Raw genomic sequence first — 21,806 nt, 5'->3', positions numbered from 1 at the left:
TTTGGAAAAATAGCCTTGAGCCAAAGAGCACTTGCTTCCTGCATTGAAATGGCTTGTGATTGGATCTAATGTGTGTGGGAGGTTGGAGCACACCTCTGAAATCCTCAGAGATTTTAGTCAGATTCTTAAAAATATTTACTCTCTATTTGTAAATATGTATATTGGAGGCAGGGAGAAGGACACTGAGGGGACAGACAGGTTCTTTCAGGGATCTTTGGCAGAATGACGATGGCACTAAATCATAGGGACAATTAAAGAGTTATTTTCTTAACGATATTGTGATTAGTATAGCACAGAATTTATTATTAGAATGGCACATGAGTTCTGCAAGCAGAATCAATATTGTGCAATTTATAAGTAGCATAATACAGAATTTATAATAGAACTTCAGTTATAATTTCTAATCACTTTTGCAGATTAAGACAAATCTTTAATACATGTTTTACTGTATCAATACAACAGTCATAATCTAGACTCGATATTTGTATGAAAGAATAGAAGTCACACCTTCCATCCTTGGAAAATGGAGAGGACTTCCCAGGCACTGGTGGGTCCCAGGTCTCAGTGTCCAGCAGCAGCTCTGGTCCAAGACCCCCATTTGGACTGGTAACTGCTCAATTTATACACAGTGCTCTGGGTGATGTTACGCATCTGTGTTCTGTGACCAGGCCAGCACCACCTCCTGGTGGCCATGTGCCCTTGGGACCTTGAGGGTTGGCAAGGGAAGGAACAGTCAGCTGGGTGCCCAGGGACCTTGAGGCCAGTGGGGAGGGGAAGAAGAAATCTCTTCTGTTGGTCAACTGGGTTGGCAGGACCTTCAGTATCTGGTAATGAGGGGAAAGAGGAAAAAATGTACGACCCACTCAGTCACAGGGAATGACTGCATGCCTGGTAACGTGGTGCTGGTTATGCTAACCACGTTTCCAGGGCTTGGGAGCAGGGGGTACCTGTCACATAACAACCCTTTGAACAGTTGGTTTCAGTGTGAACAATTAATTTGAAAAAGACATAAGCAACAGAGGGCTGGTTTACAGTGGAATGTTGTTGAGCATGTTGACAATAATAGGTGCTCCCAGGCTCCCTCTTAATACCAATGATGGTATTATTAACAATTAAGGATGTTTTATGCTGGAAGAATGAGCTACAGGTGATTGAATACCATGATGTTAACTTGTGGGATGGGAAAAAGTTACTTAGATTAATAAAAAGATACATTAAAAAAGAATGCAATGTGTAAACCAAAGTCACCTAAGGCTGAATATCAAGATTGTAAAGTAGTACGCTATAGAATGTTTTTTCAAGGAGTTAAGAAAAATTCCCTTTTTTTTTAAATGTTTGTGTTGACCAATGAAATGCACAAATATCCTGTAAAGAGGCACTTTCACATTAATGAGAAGAAGATAGTGAAGCAAAATATTCCTTTAATTTGTATCTTCTGAAAGAGCATATGTTTGAGTTCTAGAAATGCAATAGATAGTGTAACCTGAAGTGGTGTTCACGAAGCTACTTGAAACAGACTGCTACCTTTCACTGTCATGCTTAAGTAGGACATAGAGCCCCTAAATACCCATGGAAATTTAAGCACAAGGAACAAAAACTAGGCTCTGATCCAAAGCCAGCTGAAGCTGATTAAAAGACTGCTTTTGGCTACTGAGTGCTCTGGCTTAAGCCACTTGCAAGCTAGAATTGAGTTTCAGGTGTTCAGACAGACTTGTCAGGTTTGTTAAGTTGGTGGGTTTAATCTTCTGATCTGTGTTCGAGGTACTGTCCGTGATTATAGGAGGTATCCCAGTGTGTACAGTGCCTGAAGCCTTAAATATTTTCACTATTGAGTTCTAAAAATAGTAGATAATATTCAATACCTTAACTACACTTAATCACCAGATGATGTATTACTCTTTTTTTATGGCTTGTCACTATAAGCAGTTAAATGACAGGTATACCTAGAGATGATCTACTTACTTGTGTAAGATATACCTACAATTAGAATAGAGGTGAGGAAAATACCTTTACTTTATGTAGTGTGCAGTTCTTGATTTGGCTAGTTTTAATGTGCTCCTTGATTCTTCCCATCCTGTTAGTTATCTGAACTTTTCAAGCAAGGAAACAGAAGAGAGTAATATGTTTTTCATATAAGACATATCTGTAGAGTTACAAATGTAGGTTAAAGTGAGTGGTGATGGTCTGCCTGACTCAGATGACTGTTTTGTTTCACTTGTTTGCATGCTTATCTTCTGTTTTAGAAATAGAAAATAAAATACTTACATTTTATCGTAATGGTTTTTTGAGTGCAGTCCAAGTTAGTTCCTTCACTTAATTTCACTTGGCATGTTTCCCCACTTATGTTCAGGCCAGCCTGTAACATTAAAGCTGTATGTGGTTACTAGCTATCTGTGAGCCGTGTCTCCAGTTTCTTCCAATTGAGTGAAGTTTGAAAGTCACTTTTGGAACTGAGTGAAGATTTCGTTCTAAATGTTAAAAGAAGTGTAGAGCTTGTTCTCTCTTCTAGCTGAGCTCCTTTCCTCATATACTATTCAGCAATAAAAATTTCCTCAGTACAAAAATGGTTTTGAAAAACTCTGGCCTACAATTCTGTAAAGCATCCTGAAGAGTGGGTTTTAGCACTTGAGGGTCAAAATGTTTGCATCAGTTTGGGGGGATAAATTGGAAATTGTTTTAACTCATTTCTTTTGTATTTGGCTTCTAGGTTCCAGCAAGATGTGGAGTGACAGTCCGAGACAGCCTAAAAAAAGCGCTGATGATGAGAGGACTTATTCCAGAATGCTGTGCTGTTTACAGAATACAAGATGGGTATGGTTTGTGTAGGGTGCTTTTTTGCTCTTAGACTCTCTTACTGGAGCTACCCAAGATGGCAAGTTGTATCCAGAAGGTGTTTACAAAGTTCAGAATTATGTGATACTTTGCACTAAACAGTTTGCACATCACAGACGTGTTGAAAAGAATGTCTAACTCCTAGGAAAAGGCTCAGAGAAAGGAAAAATAATATGAGATTATGGCAAAACACTCATTAATCAAACTCAGGCTAACGAAACAAGTATTAGATAGGTTGTGTTAACATCTTGGTTTTGTTTCATTTGTCCATAATGCATTCTTAACTAAAGACAGAGTTCCCTTGGGAGGAAAAGAGAAAGAGTCTTCAGCCCTAAAAATTTGTGTATTATCTTCATGTACACAATTAGCCATCTCTGTGGAACTCTTACACAACAGGTACCTTCACAAACACTTTATCTGATCAAAAAGGCATCTGCCACGTTGGAAACAAGGAATTGGCCACTACTGGAGCTGGTTGAAAAAGTGCATGTCCTTCATGCAGTTTGTCCAGGGAAGGTGTGTTTTGTTTGCTATGTACTGAGCATAAAGTCTTGCTTCTGAAGTTTTCTGCAGGTAGACTGTGTAGCAACCCCCCACAGTGCAACTTTTTAGCTGGTCTCCCAGCTTTGGCAAGAGACATGCAAGGGCCTGTGTGCTGATGCTAATGAGAGGCTTATTTGCACTTTAGAGAGAAGAAGCCCATTGGCTGGGACACAGACATTTCCTGGCTCACGGGAGAGGAGTTGCATGTGGAAGTTTTGGAGAATGTGCCACTTACGACACACAATTTCGTATGTACTGGGTTTTGTGAGATGTTGAGTGGGGTTACATCAGCTTCGTACTTTCAAATTCAAATTACCAACTTGGAATATTTTGCATCTGTGGGATGTGGTGGGAGTTGCAAAAGAAGTTTTTAATCACAGTAGCTTAAGTGAATTAGATAGAATTGTATTTGAAATAAGTGATGTTAGAGTACTTGATCACCCTTAAAACTTTCACATTTGGTTGGAATACACCCTCTAAAATCTATAAATGTAGGGGGTTTAAATCAGCACTGCATTGCAGAGCTGTAATAATAATCTACTATTTTTGTATTGCTGTATCTATAAAATGTATTCTGGGCCTCCCTGCTGGCTCTGCAGCAGCAATTAACTAATGAACTAACTATTCCCAGAGCAGTGCTGACATCATCAATGATGCAGTGCACAAATATGTTTTGACCTGATAAGGCACCAAGTAAATGGAAGCTGCTAAACAGAATCTGTCTAAATGTTTCCAGCTACATACAAAATCCTGGAAATAATGTTTGTCACATCAGGAAGAAAGACCTTCTATTTCAGTTTAAAACAGCAAAATTCTATCTGCAAGCTGAGTCAACCTGTTTAGCTCAAACAAGCTGTTTGGGCTATGGCTAGCCAAGTGAACTCTAGTAGGCTTAACATTTTGTATATCCCTCTGAAATTCTGATTAGTACATGTAATAATAGAACTAAGAATGTGTTTTTAGGGTAGGTATTGCTAAATTTGAAAATTAACTAAATCATTTCCCCCCTATAATTTGGGGATGATGCATGATCACTTTTCTGTGATTCTAAATGTTTCTGAGTTTCAGTAGTCAAAATTACAACTCTAGGTGTAACTGTACATTGAAGCCCTGTGTATATATATACATATACACATATATATATATATGCCAGGGTGTATTTCCAGTCCTGTGAGTATTGGATAGAAATGTTCTTTGGCTTCTGGAAAAATCAGAATATGTAACAATATTTCAGCAGCTTTTGTTTTTATAGGTTGTATCCAAATAAATTCTGAATGTTTATATCTAACATGATAATAGTGAAGTTTTGCTTCAGGTTTTTTGCTCTTATTCTTACTGCTAGTGAAGTAAGCATTAATTCCAAGAAACAGTTGGAAAAAGTTTTAATGCATGAGAACTGTTTAAAAAGGAGACAATCTTTTGTTTAAATCTGTTTGATACATAAAACTGTAGCTCCAGCATGACAAAAGAGGCTTGTAATTACACCTGAGGGAGGTAAGAGCAAATAGCCTATCTTGGGCTTACAGAAGGACTCTAGGTAATTGTGACTGTTTTTGACAATGTAGGTACGAAAAACGTTCTTCACGTTAGCGTTCTGCGACTTCTGTCGGAAGCTGCTTTTCCAGGGATTCCGGTGCCAGACCTGTGGCTACAAATTTCACCAGCGCTGTAGTACAGAAGTGCCACTGATGTGTGTTAATTATGACCAACTTGAGTAAGTAATCACAATTGATTTTCAAGTTGAACCTTTTAATAAGTGTACAGCTGTCAGTGATTTCTTGTGTTAAATCTGTAATTCAGGAAGTCAGAGGAGGTGCCTGAAAAAAAACCCAGGAGTTAACTGTTCTTGTGAGACTGCTTAATTCATACTCTTTCTGTGCCAGCTCAGACAACCAGTTCATATTTCTTTGCTGGTCTATGAAGTGGGTTTTTTTGAAGCATGAATAGGGTTGCTGAGTACTTGACTGTATCAGACAGACTTCTCATTGTTCACAGTTGTTATTATTAATCAAAACTGGTTCTTTATTATGTGATCGCTAGGCCCCTGTTTAAAATTTAGCTGTGGGTTTATTCTCTACAACCTTAGAAAGTGTTAAGAGACACTGGTTGATTATAGTGAAATTGCAGTTGCTTTTACAATAATTGAAAATAAATCTGCTAGCAAGATTAATGCCTAGGTAAGAAACATAAAAGAGAATGTCCCAAACAGTCCAGTGTTCTTGGATTGAGTTACTGATCTATTTGTGTAAGTCTTTGATGTAGGTTTAGGATCTGGTGTAAACTGGCTCTGTTCTATTTGATTAGTTTCAGCAGAGGCTATTAAGTCTTTTAAATAGACTTTTGTGTAAGGAATAATTTAAAATGCTATTTTTCTCCCCAAGAATGAATTTAATTTCAGTTTATTTTGGTATTTGTAACTGTTTCTGCTGGCATCTCTGGAGTTTGTTCTCAGGGTATAAGTTTATGTACTCACAGATATAAGTTGGGCATTCTTGAAGAACCAGATGTTTGCAATTCCAGCTAAAAAATTTAAAAATTAATTTCCACAAAGTTTATATTTCAGGCATGATCTTTTGATCCTTTGTGAAGTAAATAATACTTCTAACAAATCTTGCAGATTTAATGTGTTAGTGTAATCTTTACTGTAAAATTTAGAATGTAATCAATGAGGTTTTGGGATTTGGGGTCTTTTTGGAAATCTTTGAGTATTATATTGTGAAACTTCTGGGTTTTGCACAAGTTAGGTTGTTCTTGTTTTGTTCTTGCCTCACAGTTTGCTGTTTGTCTCCAAGTTCTTTGAACACCACCCCATACCACCGGAGGAGGCCTCCTTAGGAGAGACCACCCCAGCATCTGGATCATACCCCTCAGTGCCCCCCTCAGATTCTGTTGGGTATGACCTTATTCGTGCTGTTTAATAACATAACATTTCAGTACTGTGCTAAGAAACACTCAAATACTGCTTTGCAACTCTGCATTTTTGTAATCTGGCTTCTCATGCAGGTATATCCACCTATGCTTAACCTAAAAAAGTGAATGTTTTCATTCACATGAATTCTGTAAATTAGTAATGAGCCTAAGTTAAATGTGTGTGTAACTGTCTGTAGAATTGGGGCATTACCTGTTAAACTGATTTCTTCTACATGATACCTTAGACCTGGTCTAAACTGGAAAGATTTTATACTTAAAATTAATATAAACCAAAATTATATTCTCACAGATTCTCTTAGTTTGCTATCAAACTACAATTTATATGCCTTGAAGTGTCATACCTCAGTTTCAAAATAAACCACATTGCTATCAGGCTGATGTGAACAGGTGCCAGTTTCAGGTTCATAACACTGCTTTAGTAGCTTTTCCACATACACTGCTCTAGTATCCTCCAGACCAGCTGTCTTCTTCCTCTTCGTGTAGGGGCATACCAATAGCAATTGTTTGCTGCAGCTCCAGGTTTTGTAAAAGCAGACCTCTAAAACTGACCATACCCCTGTATTTCCAACAAAGATTCTGGACCCTTTCTCCACGAAGAGATAAGAGACCATATTTAGATTATGTTCCCAATAGCAAAGAGATCAATGACACCATCCAGCATTAGGTAGTTGAACAAATCTCCAGGGAAGAGTAACTCAGGCATGTATATCACACTCAAGAAATCTGATGCATATTTATTAAGAACACCAAATACAGAAGCCTTCAGAAAACCATTCCCAGGACATGTGTGCTGTGTGGAGTTGAGCTGAATGTGGCAGAGATGCTCTCCTGGAATCGTGAACATTGTTCCTAAACTAAAGCAGAAACACACTGGAAGCTACGCAGGTACTTCTGGACTCTCAACCGGAAGATAAATTCTCTGGACAGCCAAGACTGTTTTATGGAAGATCAAATACAATGTCTCCCAGGAAAACAGATTGACAGTCCTGCAGAGGATACCCCACTTGGTAAGTACAGAGATTATGTTCTTATTTGTTCTATTTTGTGCAGATTCAAGTGAATTCAAAAGTACTTCTTCAAGGTAATGAATGTTGCCTTTAGATCCTGTGGATATTAGTACACCAGAGTGTGGACAAGGCTGCTTGTCAAGTCTTTGTCAGGGTACAGCCAAAATTGTAGCTGGGCTAGAACTATTAATTCGTGAAGAAACTTGTTCATACCAATTGTGTTAAATGCTAGTGGATGTCAAAGGCACTACATAGCCCTAATCCTGATATTCTGAATTGTCCTGCTTTTCAATTGCCTTAGCCTCACATTACCAGCTTGTGAGGTTACAACAATATGGATTGTCTTGATACATGCACTACTTCAGGCAGTCTTAGTTTTGTGAAGTGAAAACAGAAAGAAAAAACTTGAGACCGAAGCTGGTTAATGCCATATATATATAAAAATGTTAATATTTAAATATACTTGCTAGTTGCTTTTTAGGAGCTTTTCCCATGTTGCATCTAGAAGTGTTTGTAATTGCAGAAGCTGTAAAAGGTTTCTAGTTTTCTCCTTTTTGTTTTACTGTACATTTTGTTACACAAACAAAAAAAAGGGCATACATCATGCCTGCAAAACCATGTTCATTTTGAAAATGGTTTATGATTATCAGCTGGTGTTCATATGTAATATGCATGTTAGTCATAGAGTTTTCCCCAAGCATCTGTGTATGTAGTATTTCCTTTCCAGAAGTAGCTCAGATGTTACTGAATGCGCATATAGCACTGTCCATACATCTTTCCAGTTATCTTTCTTGCCTTTCTTTAATAATATTTCTCTGCTTTTTAAAAACATAATTGAGGAAATGTTAATCTAGCTGAATTTAAAAAACTTGCCTTTTCTATAAAAATGTATACTCACCTGTGGTTTTGTTCAAGATGACTGCTACAGTATGGGAAAACAGCTCAACTGGAATAAAAAAAAGGCTGACATATGAGCTTATCTTGTCTAGGAGGAGAATACAGGATTGAAATTTGAGAGTTGAAGAATGGGATGGAAAATATGAGGAACTAGCACTTTAATAACTCTCCCTAGATTAATAATTGTTCCTTTGATTTCTCTGTTCTCCTAGCATCTTTGATGGCACAGCTCACAGAGGAGGGGATGTTACTAATCGTTTGGTAAACCTGAGGAAAGAGAAGGCAATCATCCCTCTTCATCTCTAGCCTTGTGAAGGGATCCCAGCGGAAGGCAAAGTACCCAAAAGAAGGAAGTTTGTGTTGCAAGACAAGTTGGAGAGCAAAGGCGTGTGTGACATGTTGACACACTGTCAAGGGATCAAATGGAAAAGTTTGAAAGAGAAAGGAACATAAAGGAAAAGACCATTGGACATGATGCAAAAGCTGCTAAACGTGCTGGAGAACTGTTTCACTTTGCTCATGTGTAACATCCTAAAGCAAGCCTTTCATTCTTCCAACTGTGAGCCATAGGCAGTTCCTCCAGGTTTTCCACCCCAAGATGAGGGAGCACATATGGTCCCATTTCACATTTCTGAACCCCTTATAAAAATGTGTCCGGCCTCCACATTAGGTTTCGTGTCCCATTTTGCTTCTTTCCATTTGCACTATCCTGTTGTGCCAAAACAGCCATTTGAGTTACAATCTGCAGTTAACTGGAAAGAAGGGAAGTGTAGGTCTCCCTACTAAGAGCCATTTGTAATAAAATTGAAGTAAGCAAACTGTATATCATACATTGTATTTGTTTCATTCGTTGCACTGTCATGAAGTTTCTTCTCCATCTTGGCTCATAAAATATGAGCACAGAATTTCTGTGAACCCAGTTCCCTCAATCTCAGATACATGAAAAAGAAATAAGCAAGTTGGCAACATCTTGGCTCTTTGAAAAACAACATTTCCCAATATGCTTCATCTTCTAAGTTGGAGGAAGAAAAGGGGACTGTCTGGTGCACCATTTTTGGAAGCTTGCCAGTCCTTGCCTTTGAGCAGGCTCCAGCTTGTGATTAAACACCTCTGCTTTCCTTTCTGTCTTCCAAATGTTCACTGATCATTCTGCTTCAGCCAAAGATATTTGAATGTCTAGAAAACTTCTGAAAAGCCAAGGAAGCAAAGAATACAGTCTTACAATATTACATTTTATACTACAATGCCATTTAGATCCTGTGGTGTGTAAGTTAGCAAAAGCTTTGTGGTTTAATTCATAAAACAATGAACTTTTTCCCCTAAAGGTTCTGGCACCAGGCCTTTTCCAGGCTTCTCCCTGTAAAAGTTCCCAAAGTTCCTAAAATATGCAACTTGATATGCATTCTTACTGCACAGAAAAGGTTTGGTATCAGAATCTTTAGAAAACCCTTTCAGTCCATACAACAGGTGAGGGTAGCCTCTTGCTCTCCAAAACTTTTTTTGCAGAAACATGCTAGTGACCTGGAGCTGGTTGGAAGGACTAACAGCAACAGTGTGGGTCTCTTGATAACCCCTGGTATGTGAAGCTATCAGGAATTTTAGGTTCATCAGCTTTGATGTGTGCTCAAAGGCCACTATAAATAAGTGCACCCCATTGTAATCATCCTGGCAGTTGTTTTTCACCTACAAGCCAACATGGATGAAAACAAGTTATCCTGGTGTAAAAATCTGCACTCATGTGTGAGGTAATGGCTGTTACAGAGCTGTCCCGTGATGCTTCTAGACTGACTTCAAAGGGTGCTGCAAGAATGATTTTTACCTTGTAGTTCCAAATTGGTACTGCTGTCCATTTCTCCAAATCAGCGTTTGATTTGGGATTATTGAGTATTTCCAGGCTGCAGGGATGAGGAAAGAAAATTACAGTGTTTTCTGGCAACGTCTGTGGAGTACCTCAATAATTAAATCAGCACCTGTTTGGCCTCCACAATTTAAATTTACCGGCTTACTACTATAGCTGAAATACCATTGTATCCCAGATCCTTAGCAGTCCTTAGAAACTACTTGGAACTGGAAGTGCACTGTGTTCTTCATTAACAGCAGTAACAAAAACCAAATCCAGTCTGATGTTAACACTCTGGTGTAAAGAAAAAAAAATTTAAAACCTTCATGCGCATTTTAGCTTGCAGTAGGTTTGGTTTGGATATGAGTGTGCAGCCTGCCAGGTAAATAGTGTGTGCAACACTGAGCCCCATGGCTAAACTAAGGTGGACTTGTTCAGGCTGTGAGGAGGAGAAAGAAATCTCGGTCCAGGAGAGATGCTGTCATTTTAAAAAGGAACTGGTACATGCCTTATAACTGAAGCCAGGTGAATGTGAATTTTCAGTTCAAGCATTTGCTCAACTACAGCAAAATAAAAATGCAGTCAACAAAAACTTGAATCCCAAATATACCTATCGTAAGAAAAATTTCAAGAAAAATCTTTCCTGAGTAGACCAGCTCTTAAACACTTGAGAAACATCACATTGGTGAGTAAAGGACATTGAGGAAAATCTGTATTAAAATTGCATTTTGCATTTGTAAAGTGAACTAATTTATATCATTGCAAGTTCTAAAATGAAGTAGACATACTGAATATTATTTAAAAAAAATGTTTGTTTATATGTAACATAACGTGCAGATACTTTCCTGAGTTACCTTACTCTTTCTTGTGGACCCAGTTTTGTGGAATAGTAAATCTGTGGACACGTGGGCACTTGCTGTACTTGGTAAAGGGTATAAAAATTTTACATCTTATCAGTTACCCTTGTTTCCTGATAAAACATCTTTCTGTTTTGCCTGATAAAAAGGGAAGGAACAATGTGCTAATCACAAACATATGGTCCAAGGTAAAAAGCATGTTCTGTCATACTGCCTGGAAAGGTTATAACATATTAGATTGAGATTTGATAACTATCAGCTTGTTGCCTCAGAAGCAGAGAATCATTTGTTAAAAGAGTGCCCACATCTAGGAGGCTGGGAGAAAGTGATTCATCTACTTACTTGTAGAAGGTCTCCTTTACCAAGGTGGCTGTAAACCATTCACAAAGGCCACAGGAACAACAGAAACTGAGCTCCTGATATTCAAACTGCATGTTCCTTTAAGTCAGTTATTTTTTTGGATTTTATTTGATCTTTATTTTTGGAGAGGTTGGGTTTTTATTTGTTTGGGGGGGTTTTGTGTGTTTGGTTTTTCTTGGGTTTTTTGGGGGGGTTGGGGAATTTTTTGGTTGTTTCTTGGGGTTTTTTTGCAGTGTGTTTTGTCAGCACTGTGCTTCCATAGCCTAAGAACTAGTTTTGGAACTGGCCTGGAACAGACAGTGTCACCCTTTTCCAGATGGTGAGATCTGGCCCTTTGAGCTCCAGTGTCACTTCTACTTTTCTCGAGTCGTTACAATTTAGGACTACTGTAAGAAGGGCCTTTTGGTAGCTCAGAGGATCACTGCCTTCTTTGTAGTGACGTGTTCTAGATAGGTCAAGATCTTGATGCAGATCAAGATCCAGCTTTTACCACACATGGGCAGAAACTGAGCTTGTGATCTCAGTAGGCTGTCTTAGCTAGCAAACCCCTTGTCTCTTTTACTTCACTAGTTATCTTTTTCAAGAAAAATTTCCATTTAGCAGAAATAACCTACTTTTTTTCAAAGTATCTCAAGGATAGCCATTAATAAAATCATTATGGAGCACATGCCTAACGGCTTAGGAGGTTCCCATCTCCAGATTCTTTGTTGTCTAAAGCCCAGAGACACTCCAAGTAATAGCTTAGAGACTGGGGAAAAAAAAAAAATTCTTTACCAGCCTGTAATTATTTTCTAAAGATCTGGACTTCCCCCAGTAAGAATTTAATTGTTAGAAAAAGCTATTCAAATTGTTTTTAAACATGGTATGATGTAGCATGCTATCTGTGTTAGCAACATGGTGGACATGATGACCTGTGACCAGAAATACAGAAGTAGCAGATGACCATTTATGACTCAAAGGAGGATGTAATTGAAACAATATTGCCTCAATCTGGTTTTCTCTCCCTCGGCTTACTCATGATCACAGAATATCTGATGGCTTGTTTTTGTCGTGTGGCAGAGCTCAGATGGTGTGTCACAGTCACTCCTGGTGCAATGTTCTGATGGATGTTGTTATATATTTCCCTTAGTTTCCTTGTTACCTGAGAGCTCTCAGGAAGTTTAAGCAGGAGTTACCTATGCCAGCAGTGACAGTACTGGCCTGGTTGAGACACTTTTTAGACTTTTGTTCTGATACTTTTGTGTAGCATTTGACACGCTTTAATATGAAAATAGAGTGCCTTTAAATGTCAGTCAGGTCCTGCATTTGGATCTGTGCGGTGTCCCACGTCCTGATGTGTGTTCTAGTTGCATGATTTACGTACAAAAACATTCAGAAGTTCAGAACTTCCTCACCTACAATATTTTACCTGAAGGCACTTGGGTAGCAGTGAATGAAGACTTCAGCTTATGTGTATGTACAACAACTGCATTTTAAAAAATAGTTCTGAAGTTATAAACAACTTCTGAAATGCTGGGCTTTTCAAGGCCCTTTCTCAGAGATTTGACTATTGGTTTTTTGAGTTCATTGCTTCCCAGTATCTTTCCAATATCTATATTCTGTCATGTGACAGTAGGTAACTGCTTTTTTTTTTTTTTTAAGTTAAGCAGGGTTAACCCCCCTGCCTCTTCTCTCCTGCCCACTTCCCAATCATATTCAAGTATTTCATTGGAAGACTTACTAGACTGTTACTTGAGCTAATTTGCAAGCACCTTGTTTTGCCATTTTCAATTGTGAGATTGTTGGCCAGGAAGGAAATGATGACAGCTACTTGGGATACAGATAGCGCTGAGTTCTGGGATCAGTGCCAAACTGGATAAACTTTTCAATGAAAGGTAGGATAGTAGGCTATAAAGCAAACATGTTGCTGAAAAAATGCCAAGGTGTCCTATTGAAAATGTTAGTTTCCCCAAAGACCTTTGGAGAGGCCAAGGAGCATTTGCTTACAGGAGGTGGCATCAGGACCTATTGCTGCTATATGCTGCTGTCTGTTTTATTTCTGAAGCTTCTCCCTGTGGATGTTGCCTTTGTGGTCATGGTAATTAATCCATGAGTCATTGAATGGCTGGAGGACTCCACTCCTGTTTTAGAACTGACAAAAAGAAACCAACTCTTAAAAACCTTGTTGTCGGATACCATGTATATTTTAACATAAAGTTTTCTTTGGCAAAGGTGGCAAATGTTTTCATTAGCCTTTTGCCTTATATCCATTAGATTGGATCATTAGGCTTAACAGTGACTGACCTTGACTAGACTAAGAGATAATTGCCAGTTTATTGCACTTTAATAAAATTATGGATAACCAAAGAAGTGACTTTCTGCCTTTTTACAAACAACCCAAATGTTTCGTTGTTTTGTCTTTTGAATATTCAATTCATTATACCATAAATTAAAGACTTTATCTACATTTATGACTGGCAGCGTTTGCATTTCTTCAGGAAGCTTGTTTGTGTATTCTGAACACTTATCTTTTAAGTCAAACCTATTGCATTGTAGCACTGTAAATAACATTTGAAATGTTGTGCTATTCAAAGTTATTTCTTAAAGGTTGAGGTTAAAAGGTGATATGTTTATTTTTAGTGTCAATAATACATTGGCCGTGTTATTTTTAGTATCAATAATACATTATTATTAATCAGTTAGGTTGAATGACCAGATGTAATTTTCACTCTGTCTTGTCTGAAAAATAATCCCATCCATACGTTTTGTTTTATGACATTTTCTGACTGTAACATTAATATGAGATGTTAAGCATCTTTAGTTCTCAATTGCTTACCATTAAAATGAGTGTATTGCATTGACTCAGAGGTGAGGAAACTGCAGAATACCTTGCTGTCTGCAATGCATGTTGGGCAGCATGAATTTTTCAGATCAGGATTTATGATTGCTAGTTTGGTATGGTATGGTAGAGTTTTCTTTGTTTTAACTCAGAACACTTCACAGCCATGTAATTAGCTAGTTGATGCAACAGAGAGTTGTTGCAATTGATCATAGGGGAGTAGAGACCGTTCATTATCAATTGTTTTTATTCAGGGCTTTAGATCAGTTTTTTTGTGTATGTATTATTATAGTTGAAAAGGACTTACCACACCCACTATGCAGTGTTTGAAGCCATTTGTAGACCTAAATCCTCTTTTTCCTTGACTTTGTTTCTCAGACCACCAATTCTCCCTAGTCCTTCTCCTTCAAAATCCATTCCAATCCCACAGCCCCTCCGACCAGCAGATGAAGACCATCGGAATCAATTTGGGCAACGCGACCGATCCTCTTCAGCTCCCAACGTCCACATCAATACAATCGAGCCAGTCAATATTGATGTAAGTATTACTAACAATTAGATCAGGAATAGTAGATTTGATGTGTTCCTTGTGAATATCAGTGTGTTAAATTCTCTGTGTACGCACAAATGCTGTGTTTCTAAGATAATCCTCAGTGGTCTGTCAGAATCTTCAAAGATCATTCATTTTTCTTTTTTTTCATAGATTCTTTTTTGCTGTTGACAGATGTAAGAACACAAATAATCCATTCTCCAAAAGGAGAACTGCCTTTTGACAGTCCTGTCCTTTTCATTTTCAAAGAAACATTCTGCCCCAAACAACTGCTTTTTTTTCCCTGTCATTAGTCCCAAGGCTCATGGTGTTAGCTGTAGTAAGTAACCACTCTTGCAAACCATTCTGTGTGTTAAACACATTTTTATGCAAGACAGAGATTTTTTAGTATTTTTATTCCAAGTAATATTTTTGGCATTGGAGAAAACTAAAAAATTAAGCTGAGTTCACATATACTAACAGTTCCTTAAGAGTTTAAGGAGCCCAGTATATGTTATTCTGAGACTTCCTTTGGAGTGTTCAGAAACTGCTACGCTTAAGTTTTTTTCCACAATTTTGATATCTCTGGATGGTGAAATGTAACTAATAATAATGGTTGGTGTTAGCATAAGAACAGTTAGGACCTTTCAAGATGTTGGTTTTTGCTGATTTTGTTAACATACACAGTTCATATTTTAGCCCTAAGTCTGCTCTCTAGAAATTAGTCATTTGTCAGATGAACAGTCTTGAAATCCGCCTGGACACTGAGGCACAAAATCTGTTTTACATGTGAGCTAAGGGAAAGGTGAAATGTTGATTTTAAGAGTTGTGGCTATGTAGACATTTGCATGTGGTATATGGCAGTGGTGCAGCTGAGGCATAGCCAGTGCTTTTGGCAAAGCATAGGTGTGTAAGGCAACAAATATGATTATGGAACAAGAAGGGAACAAATATAATAATCTAACAAAAAAAAAAAAAAGCTTCATTATGAAAACAGACATACAGAAGGAAACTGCTAGAATTTTCTACTTCTGTTTATAAAATCCTTAGTATAGTTTGCTTTTAGTCTGGACATGTTGCAAAAGATTCTCTCAGTTCACAGAGGATTGCAAGTGAAGCAAGCCTTCTGCAATTAGTCATTTCTGAGAAGAACAGTGTGCCCGGCTATGCAAATCAGGTGTGTTGTTACAAGAAAAAATGAAGTAGGACTCATTTGACTGATGTACCTCAGTACAGGAAATTGATGTCCCAGGTTCTGATAAGACAATTCAATTCGTTTGTGCTACTGTAACAGGAACATTTGACTCAATATTTCTTTGTATGTTTTGGCCAACTGCGTTTTTAAATCAATATTTTCCTGTCAGCATCTCTTTTGAGTAGTGTACATTTCACTTTACTACTGGGAGATGCTGTTTTAAAGCAACTTAATTTTGAGAAATGCGGTAGTTCTTTGGAGTTATTGATATTAGTAAGTCAGGGTAGGAAACCACTTTTATTTCATGGGCATCATATGACACTATGAATTCTCAAACTTATCAGTCTCAATTGATTCCAGAATATAAATGTTAATACCTAAATTAAACACAGTTTTTTAATTTTTTACAGGACTTGATTAGAGACCAGAGTTTACGAGGAGAGGGAGGTAAGTGGCATTTAAACTAACTACTGTGTTACATTTAATTACACAACTGCTTTGTCCCTTCCCATTACCCTACTTCCTTCTACAAAACACAGACACAATGCAAAATATGACTAGAACAAAAAGTGAATTTACATTTGCTTGTCCATGAACTTAGTATTTGTTTCACAAAGAATTGAGTCATTTGCTGGTCATTCTGGGAGTGGGGGAGACAGAAGGAGAAAAAGTTTTGAAGTAGCACTTAGTTTTTTTAGTTTTAAAATTACTTAGTACTTTCACTTTTTTACTCTCTCTCTCACACACACAGATATACACCCACACTTATTCACTCACATGGCTGCACACAGATACACTACAACTTCCCAAAGATTTTTATGCCTGTTGTTACCTCATCACCCATGGAAACAAAAGGGGTTTTCAACGAAAACCATTGTGGTAGATGGGCCTTTCATATGAACTGCTGCATCCTAAAGCAGCTTGAAATACTCCGGTTCTTCTCCCCCTCTACCCCTGCTGAAGTTGCTGCTTTGCTGTACTGCATGCCTGTGCTACTCTTGGAAGTGGATTATTAGGATCTTACACTAAAGCCAGGTCTTTTTATGTTTCCTTCAGTAACTCACTGCTGTAATTCACAGTTAAGTCAGAACTAGTGCCAGGAGGTTTATTTTTCTTCATGTGTTGTGCACGGGCCTCTTAAGTCACTTCTCCCACTGGTTGTCAAGGTCCTGAAGAGGGCTTCTTATGTGCTGTATTTATTCCTATGAATATAAGAATAAAGCAGAAATATTGAAAATAGAGAAATAGTAAGTAGGGCAGGCATATGACAGTTTTTCCAACTCCAAATCAGTAACACAGTTGTCTCCTACTAATTATAACTTGCTTCAGCCATAAGTATGGTCTGAATTACTATAGAATATCCTTTCACTGACTTTGTTTCTCCCATGCAAATCTGGTATTTGGTAGGATGTGTTGTGTTTGATGGAGCTGTCTTTAATAATGCCAGCAAAATGCACTTTTAAAAAAGAAACTTCCTTTACTCCTGCAAGCTTGTAATAAAGTTGCCAGTTTAGCTATTTTTGTATGTGTTGATAGGTGTGGCTCTCCAGAATTTTGCCCATTTTGTCCAACATTTAAATGTTGTGCAATCATGTTGGTTTTAACTTTTGATCATAAACTGTCTGCTTGGCATCTGAAAACAATTGACTATTCCAGTCCTGAAACGGTGTTCTTGGGAATTGACTTTTTTTCCTTCAAAGTACAGAAGCAATCTATGATTAGGAGTCAAAGCATCCTAGTTATTTCCCATGACTTCTTTCATTTCTTCTATGTGTCTGTCTTTCTGTCTCTGCCTGCCCGTCTCTTTCTCTCTAACAGCCCCTTTGAACCAGCTGATGCGCTGTCTTCGGAAATACCAATCCCGGACTCCCAGTCCCCTCCTTCATTCTGTCCCCAGTGAAATAGTGTTTGATTTTGAGCCTGGCCCAGTGTTCAGAGGTAGTTGGGCTCTTCTTTCTTGTTTCCACCCAAACAAAATAAGTAAAACCACAGATGCTGTTTGTGCCTCACCCTCACACCGTGTGTATGTAAGTGTGTGAGTTTATCAAAACACCTCTGTTTTTTGCTTGGCCTGGCTGGAATGCTTTGAATGTGCTTTTCACACATACCCACTTTCACCTTTACACGCTTGAAAATTATTATAAGTGAAGTCTGACTTAAATCTTCAAAAGCAAGGAATTTCATAGTTGAGGTTTTTCTGTGGACCTTAACATAATTTTTCTAAACAAAGGTCATTGGATTGCAATGCAGTGATTTTAAAGATAAAATGATGCCCTTAACTTAGAATTTCCTTGACTGTTCAGTTTAAGTCAGTTCAGTGCTATAACAGTCTTCTGTATTTAATATTCTTTGTTTTGAAAAGTAATGTAGGAAATCAAATGTGAATTACGAACATTTCCATTGATATCTTGTTAGGTCTCAAGCTTTTCAAGTAATGTGTCATGTCAGCTTTCAACAAATACTTCACTTTGACAATGTGCTGTTGACACCACATCAGGGCTCTAGATGGTTTGAGTAGTTTTTATTTAGTTAGTAAATTTGACTGAAACAGTATTTCTGTCCTGTACGATGTCAAATAAGACACTTAGATTTTCATGTCATTGACCGTGGGGGTAATTCAGGCCTTAAGCTGTCAATGGATCTGTTGTATTGCACAAAATCCCAAAAAATCTCTGTGGGATTTCACATGCTGGAGAAACCAACTATTGAGTAATAGCATGAAATGTTTGTACCTGTGTCTATACATAATACATGTAGAAATGGTTAGTTCAGTGCATGTAGTGTGGTTTTCAAATGCTACCATCTTGGCTGTTTCAAAGACTTTTGTTTCAGAATATATCAAGAGCAGTTCACCTTTTGAACTTGTAAAGATCTTCCAGAAGTCTTTGTAAGAAGACAGGTGTTCCCAACAAGCAAACTGGCTACAGAATGAAATATGTTACATGCGGCTTCAGAGTCCAAGCTATTGACTTAAATCCAGCATTATCTGAAGTGTTCTACTCTAATAACTTGGAAAACAGGCCATCTGGTATTATTATGAACAGATTAACTACAGTGTTCTGCCGTGTGCTGTGAGCGTTTTTGGTGAAGGGTGAATATTGTGCTAGTGTTCCTATATTGCAGTATTAAAATCGAAGTAGGAGATTTTAGTTACCACAAAGAAAATGCATCCCAGATCTTTGCTATTGCAGAGAAAATCTGTAGCCCACTAAACTTTTGGAAAATTGCTCATGTTCTGGGAACATCATACATTTAATTCCATGTATGTTTGATTTCAGATGAATCATATAAGAATAAATGACAGTGTAGTGGCCATAACATGATCATGAGTCCATCCTTCGGGTCACTGGCTTCCAACTGCTAATAAAAGTAGTTAGGATGCCCAATATGCATCATTATTGTTGCTTTAGTATGTGGGACAGAGTTTACAGATGCTGTGTCCCATTTTGTATTGTTGGTTGTTATTTTGTGCATCCACTTCTACGTGCATAGATTTTAGCTTACTGAGTCCAGTGATGGATACATATAGTCTAATAAATTAGCATGCACTGAGTGACTGAACTTAAGCAACAGTTTTAAAAGTCACAAAGTTGGGTTTTGAACTCTAATTGACATTAGGAGACACTTTTTACTTAAGAGGGGAGCTTCTAGGAGAATGAGGAGGAGTATTGTCTTCCACCACTTCCCAGAGCACTGATGTGAGAGAAGGCAGTGGAATGTTAGAGGTCTTGTTCAATGACATACATTGTTTAGCAAAGCAGCATGAATTTAATTAACAGTTGACCCTATTTTATGTCCTTTGCATTGGAAGGGTCAGCATAACCTTGTTACGAATAATTGTGATGTATTTTAAAAAGCAGTGTCTAGGTGAAGTGCTCTATTTGAAAAGGGCCACTGGGGCTCTGAAACAGCTCTCTTAGTAACATTTTCCTGCATAGATTTGTTTAGGTAACCTACAGGCTACAGACATACTGTTCTTTTTGTGTTTCCTAGAATATGCTTCAAATAGCTAACTAAAGTACTTGTTCTTTTTTAATCCTTTCTAAAGTCTAATATTAATTTTTAAATCATAGTTCTCTGCTAACAGATAGCTTTAAAACAGCCAAATGATTTTCAGGTGGCACTTGGAGACTCAATCAGAAAACAGTTCAATTATTTGCACTTAGTCTATTTTGATTCCAAAGTACAGTAGTTCAGCTATTTGTTGGGTTCCTAAAAGCTTAGCTACAAGAACTATCAGAAGTAGATGCTGCTAACTAAAATGCTACTGTTCTTCTCAAAGAAACAAATGGAATTTAAAAAATACATTTTAAATTATTTTTTTCTTACTTAAAAAGACATTGTCCTTTTGTTAATTCATGAACAAGAGACTGGGGACTATCTATACAGGGATGTTTGGTATAGACTTGTCTCTTCCTGAAATCAGACTTGAGCACTAATCTAATATTAGGGCAATATTCCTGTATATGTTTGTTCTTTCTTAACATTTACATTGATGTTTAGAGATACTGCATCTTAAACACAAATCTTGCAGCTAATGTCAATACATTCTTGTAAACTGCATTCTTACAGATAAAACTGTCCTGTTTCTGAAATTTAGGCTCAGCTGCAGGCTTGTCTGCAACACCTCCCGCTTCTTTGCCTGGGTCACTAACCAATGTGAAAGCGTTACAGAAATCACCGGGACCCCAACGGGAAAGGAAATCATCCTCATCCTCAGAAGACAGAAATAGAATGGTAAGGGAAAGATCAGCTGTTTTCTTTTGTAGAAATATTACACAGCCATATTCCTCTCACTTTTCTTTCATCCAAGTTTTCTAAATTATTTTGAAGCTGACTATGACAATGATCAAGCCTTGAAACCAATAGATAATGGAGTGGGATAACCACTTTAAAACCACTTTAAACTAGTAAATAATTGTGGGACTGATCTATAAATAATTTAAATAATTGACTAAACTCACTTAGACTAGTGTGCCTCATATTGTAATGCCACTTCCCCTTCATATAAGAGCTTAACTTTTCCCACCATGATTCATAAACTTTGAAAGTAACAAATGTATGTAACAAATTTTTATGTAACAATTCATAAAAACATAAAAACATCCACTTTTTTTAAATTCACAGTTTAATATTATGATTAAGAATTTAAAATCAAATACTGCTTTCTTTTTGGTAAGCATTTCTTAATATTTTCTGGTTTTAACACTGCCAGAAAGCTGTTGCAAATGTTTCATGCCAGGTAATAATTTGGCATACCTATGTCCTGAGGTTTTGTGTGCGGCTAACTTTAAAAGTCAAAAGACAACACGTGAAAAAGAAAACCCTTTTAGGACAGTAATGATGGGAAGTGCTGATGAGAAATTTTTAACAAAGGAGCTGTTTTCAGAGACATTAATGCACTTGTTTTCTCCCTTTTTATTGTTTTTGCACATACATGAAGAAAACTCTTGGTCGACGGGATTCAAGTGATGATTGGGAGATACCAGATGGACAGATCACAGTTGGACAAAGGATAGGATCCGGATCATTTGGAACAGTCTACAAAGGAAAGTGGCATGGTATGTGGCCATCACAGCAAGAAGCTGTTCTTGAGGAGGTCACAGTGCCTGCCCAGGCACACCCAGCTGGACAGCAGCTTCCCAGAAACACACCTGGGGTTCTGGTGGGCACCAGGCTGAAAGGGAGCCAGCACTGTGCCCGTGCCACAAAGAGGGAGGATGGGGTCCTGGGCTGCAGTAGGCATTGCCAGCAGGTTAAGGGAGGCAATCCTTCTCCTCAGCACTGGTGAGGCCACACCTGGAATGCTGGGTCCAGTTCTGGGCTCCTCAGAACAAGAGAGACATGGACATAATGGGGAGAGTGCAGTGAAGGGCAGTAAATATGATTTTTAAATTAATACGTAGCGTGCTAAATAACTAGTGTAAAAACTTCATATTGCTTAGAAACTCAGCTCTTGCATGTTCTTATGAATGGAGACATTATTAGGGCAAAGAT

The 21,806-nt window shown here is 37.8% G+C and overlaps 1 protein-coding gene across 1 annotated transcript in view; it reads left to right on the top strand.

The window, feature by feature from the left end:
• The window catches only part of BRAF (B-Raf proto-oncogene, serine/threonine kinase), a gene marked incomplete at its 5' end in the record, with an annotated part of 79,927 nt that overhangs the window by 39,347 nt on the left and 18,774 nt on the right, over nucleotides 1–21,806 (top strand). Inside the window, 8 exons of the mRNA XM_082280663.1 lie at nucleotides 2,708–2,811; nucleotides 3,521–3,623; nucleotides 4,941–5,089; nucleotides 6,149–6,268; nucleotides 14,464–14,623; nucleotides 16,220–16,256; nucleotides 20,410–20,546; nucleotides 21,253–21,370. Of these exons, the coding sequence (XP_082136789.1) occupies nucleotides 2,708–2,811; nucleotides 3,521–3,623; nucleotides 4,941–5,089; nucleotides 6,149–6,268; nucleotides 14,464–14,623; nucleotides 16,220–16,256; nucleotides 20,410–20,546; nucleotides 21,253–21,370 (928 nt within the window). The remainder of the gene's footprint in view (nucleotides 1–2,707; nucleotides 2,812–3,520; nucleotides 3,624–4,940; nucleotides 5,090–6,148; nucleotides 6,269–14,463; nucleotides 14,624–16,219; nucleotides 16,257–20,409; nucleotides 20,547–21,252; nucleotides 21,371–21,806) is intronic.

The sequence above is a fragment of the Coloeus monedula genome (genome assembly GCF_965178545.1).
Source record: "Coloeus monedula genome assembly, chromosome: 4".
In the NCBI taxonomy this organism is placed as follows: domain Eukaryota; kingdom Metazoa; phylum Chordata; class Aves; order Passeriformes; family Corvidae; genus Coloeus; species Coloeus monedula.
This window is presented reverse-complemented; position numbering and strand designations above follow the sequence as displayed.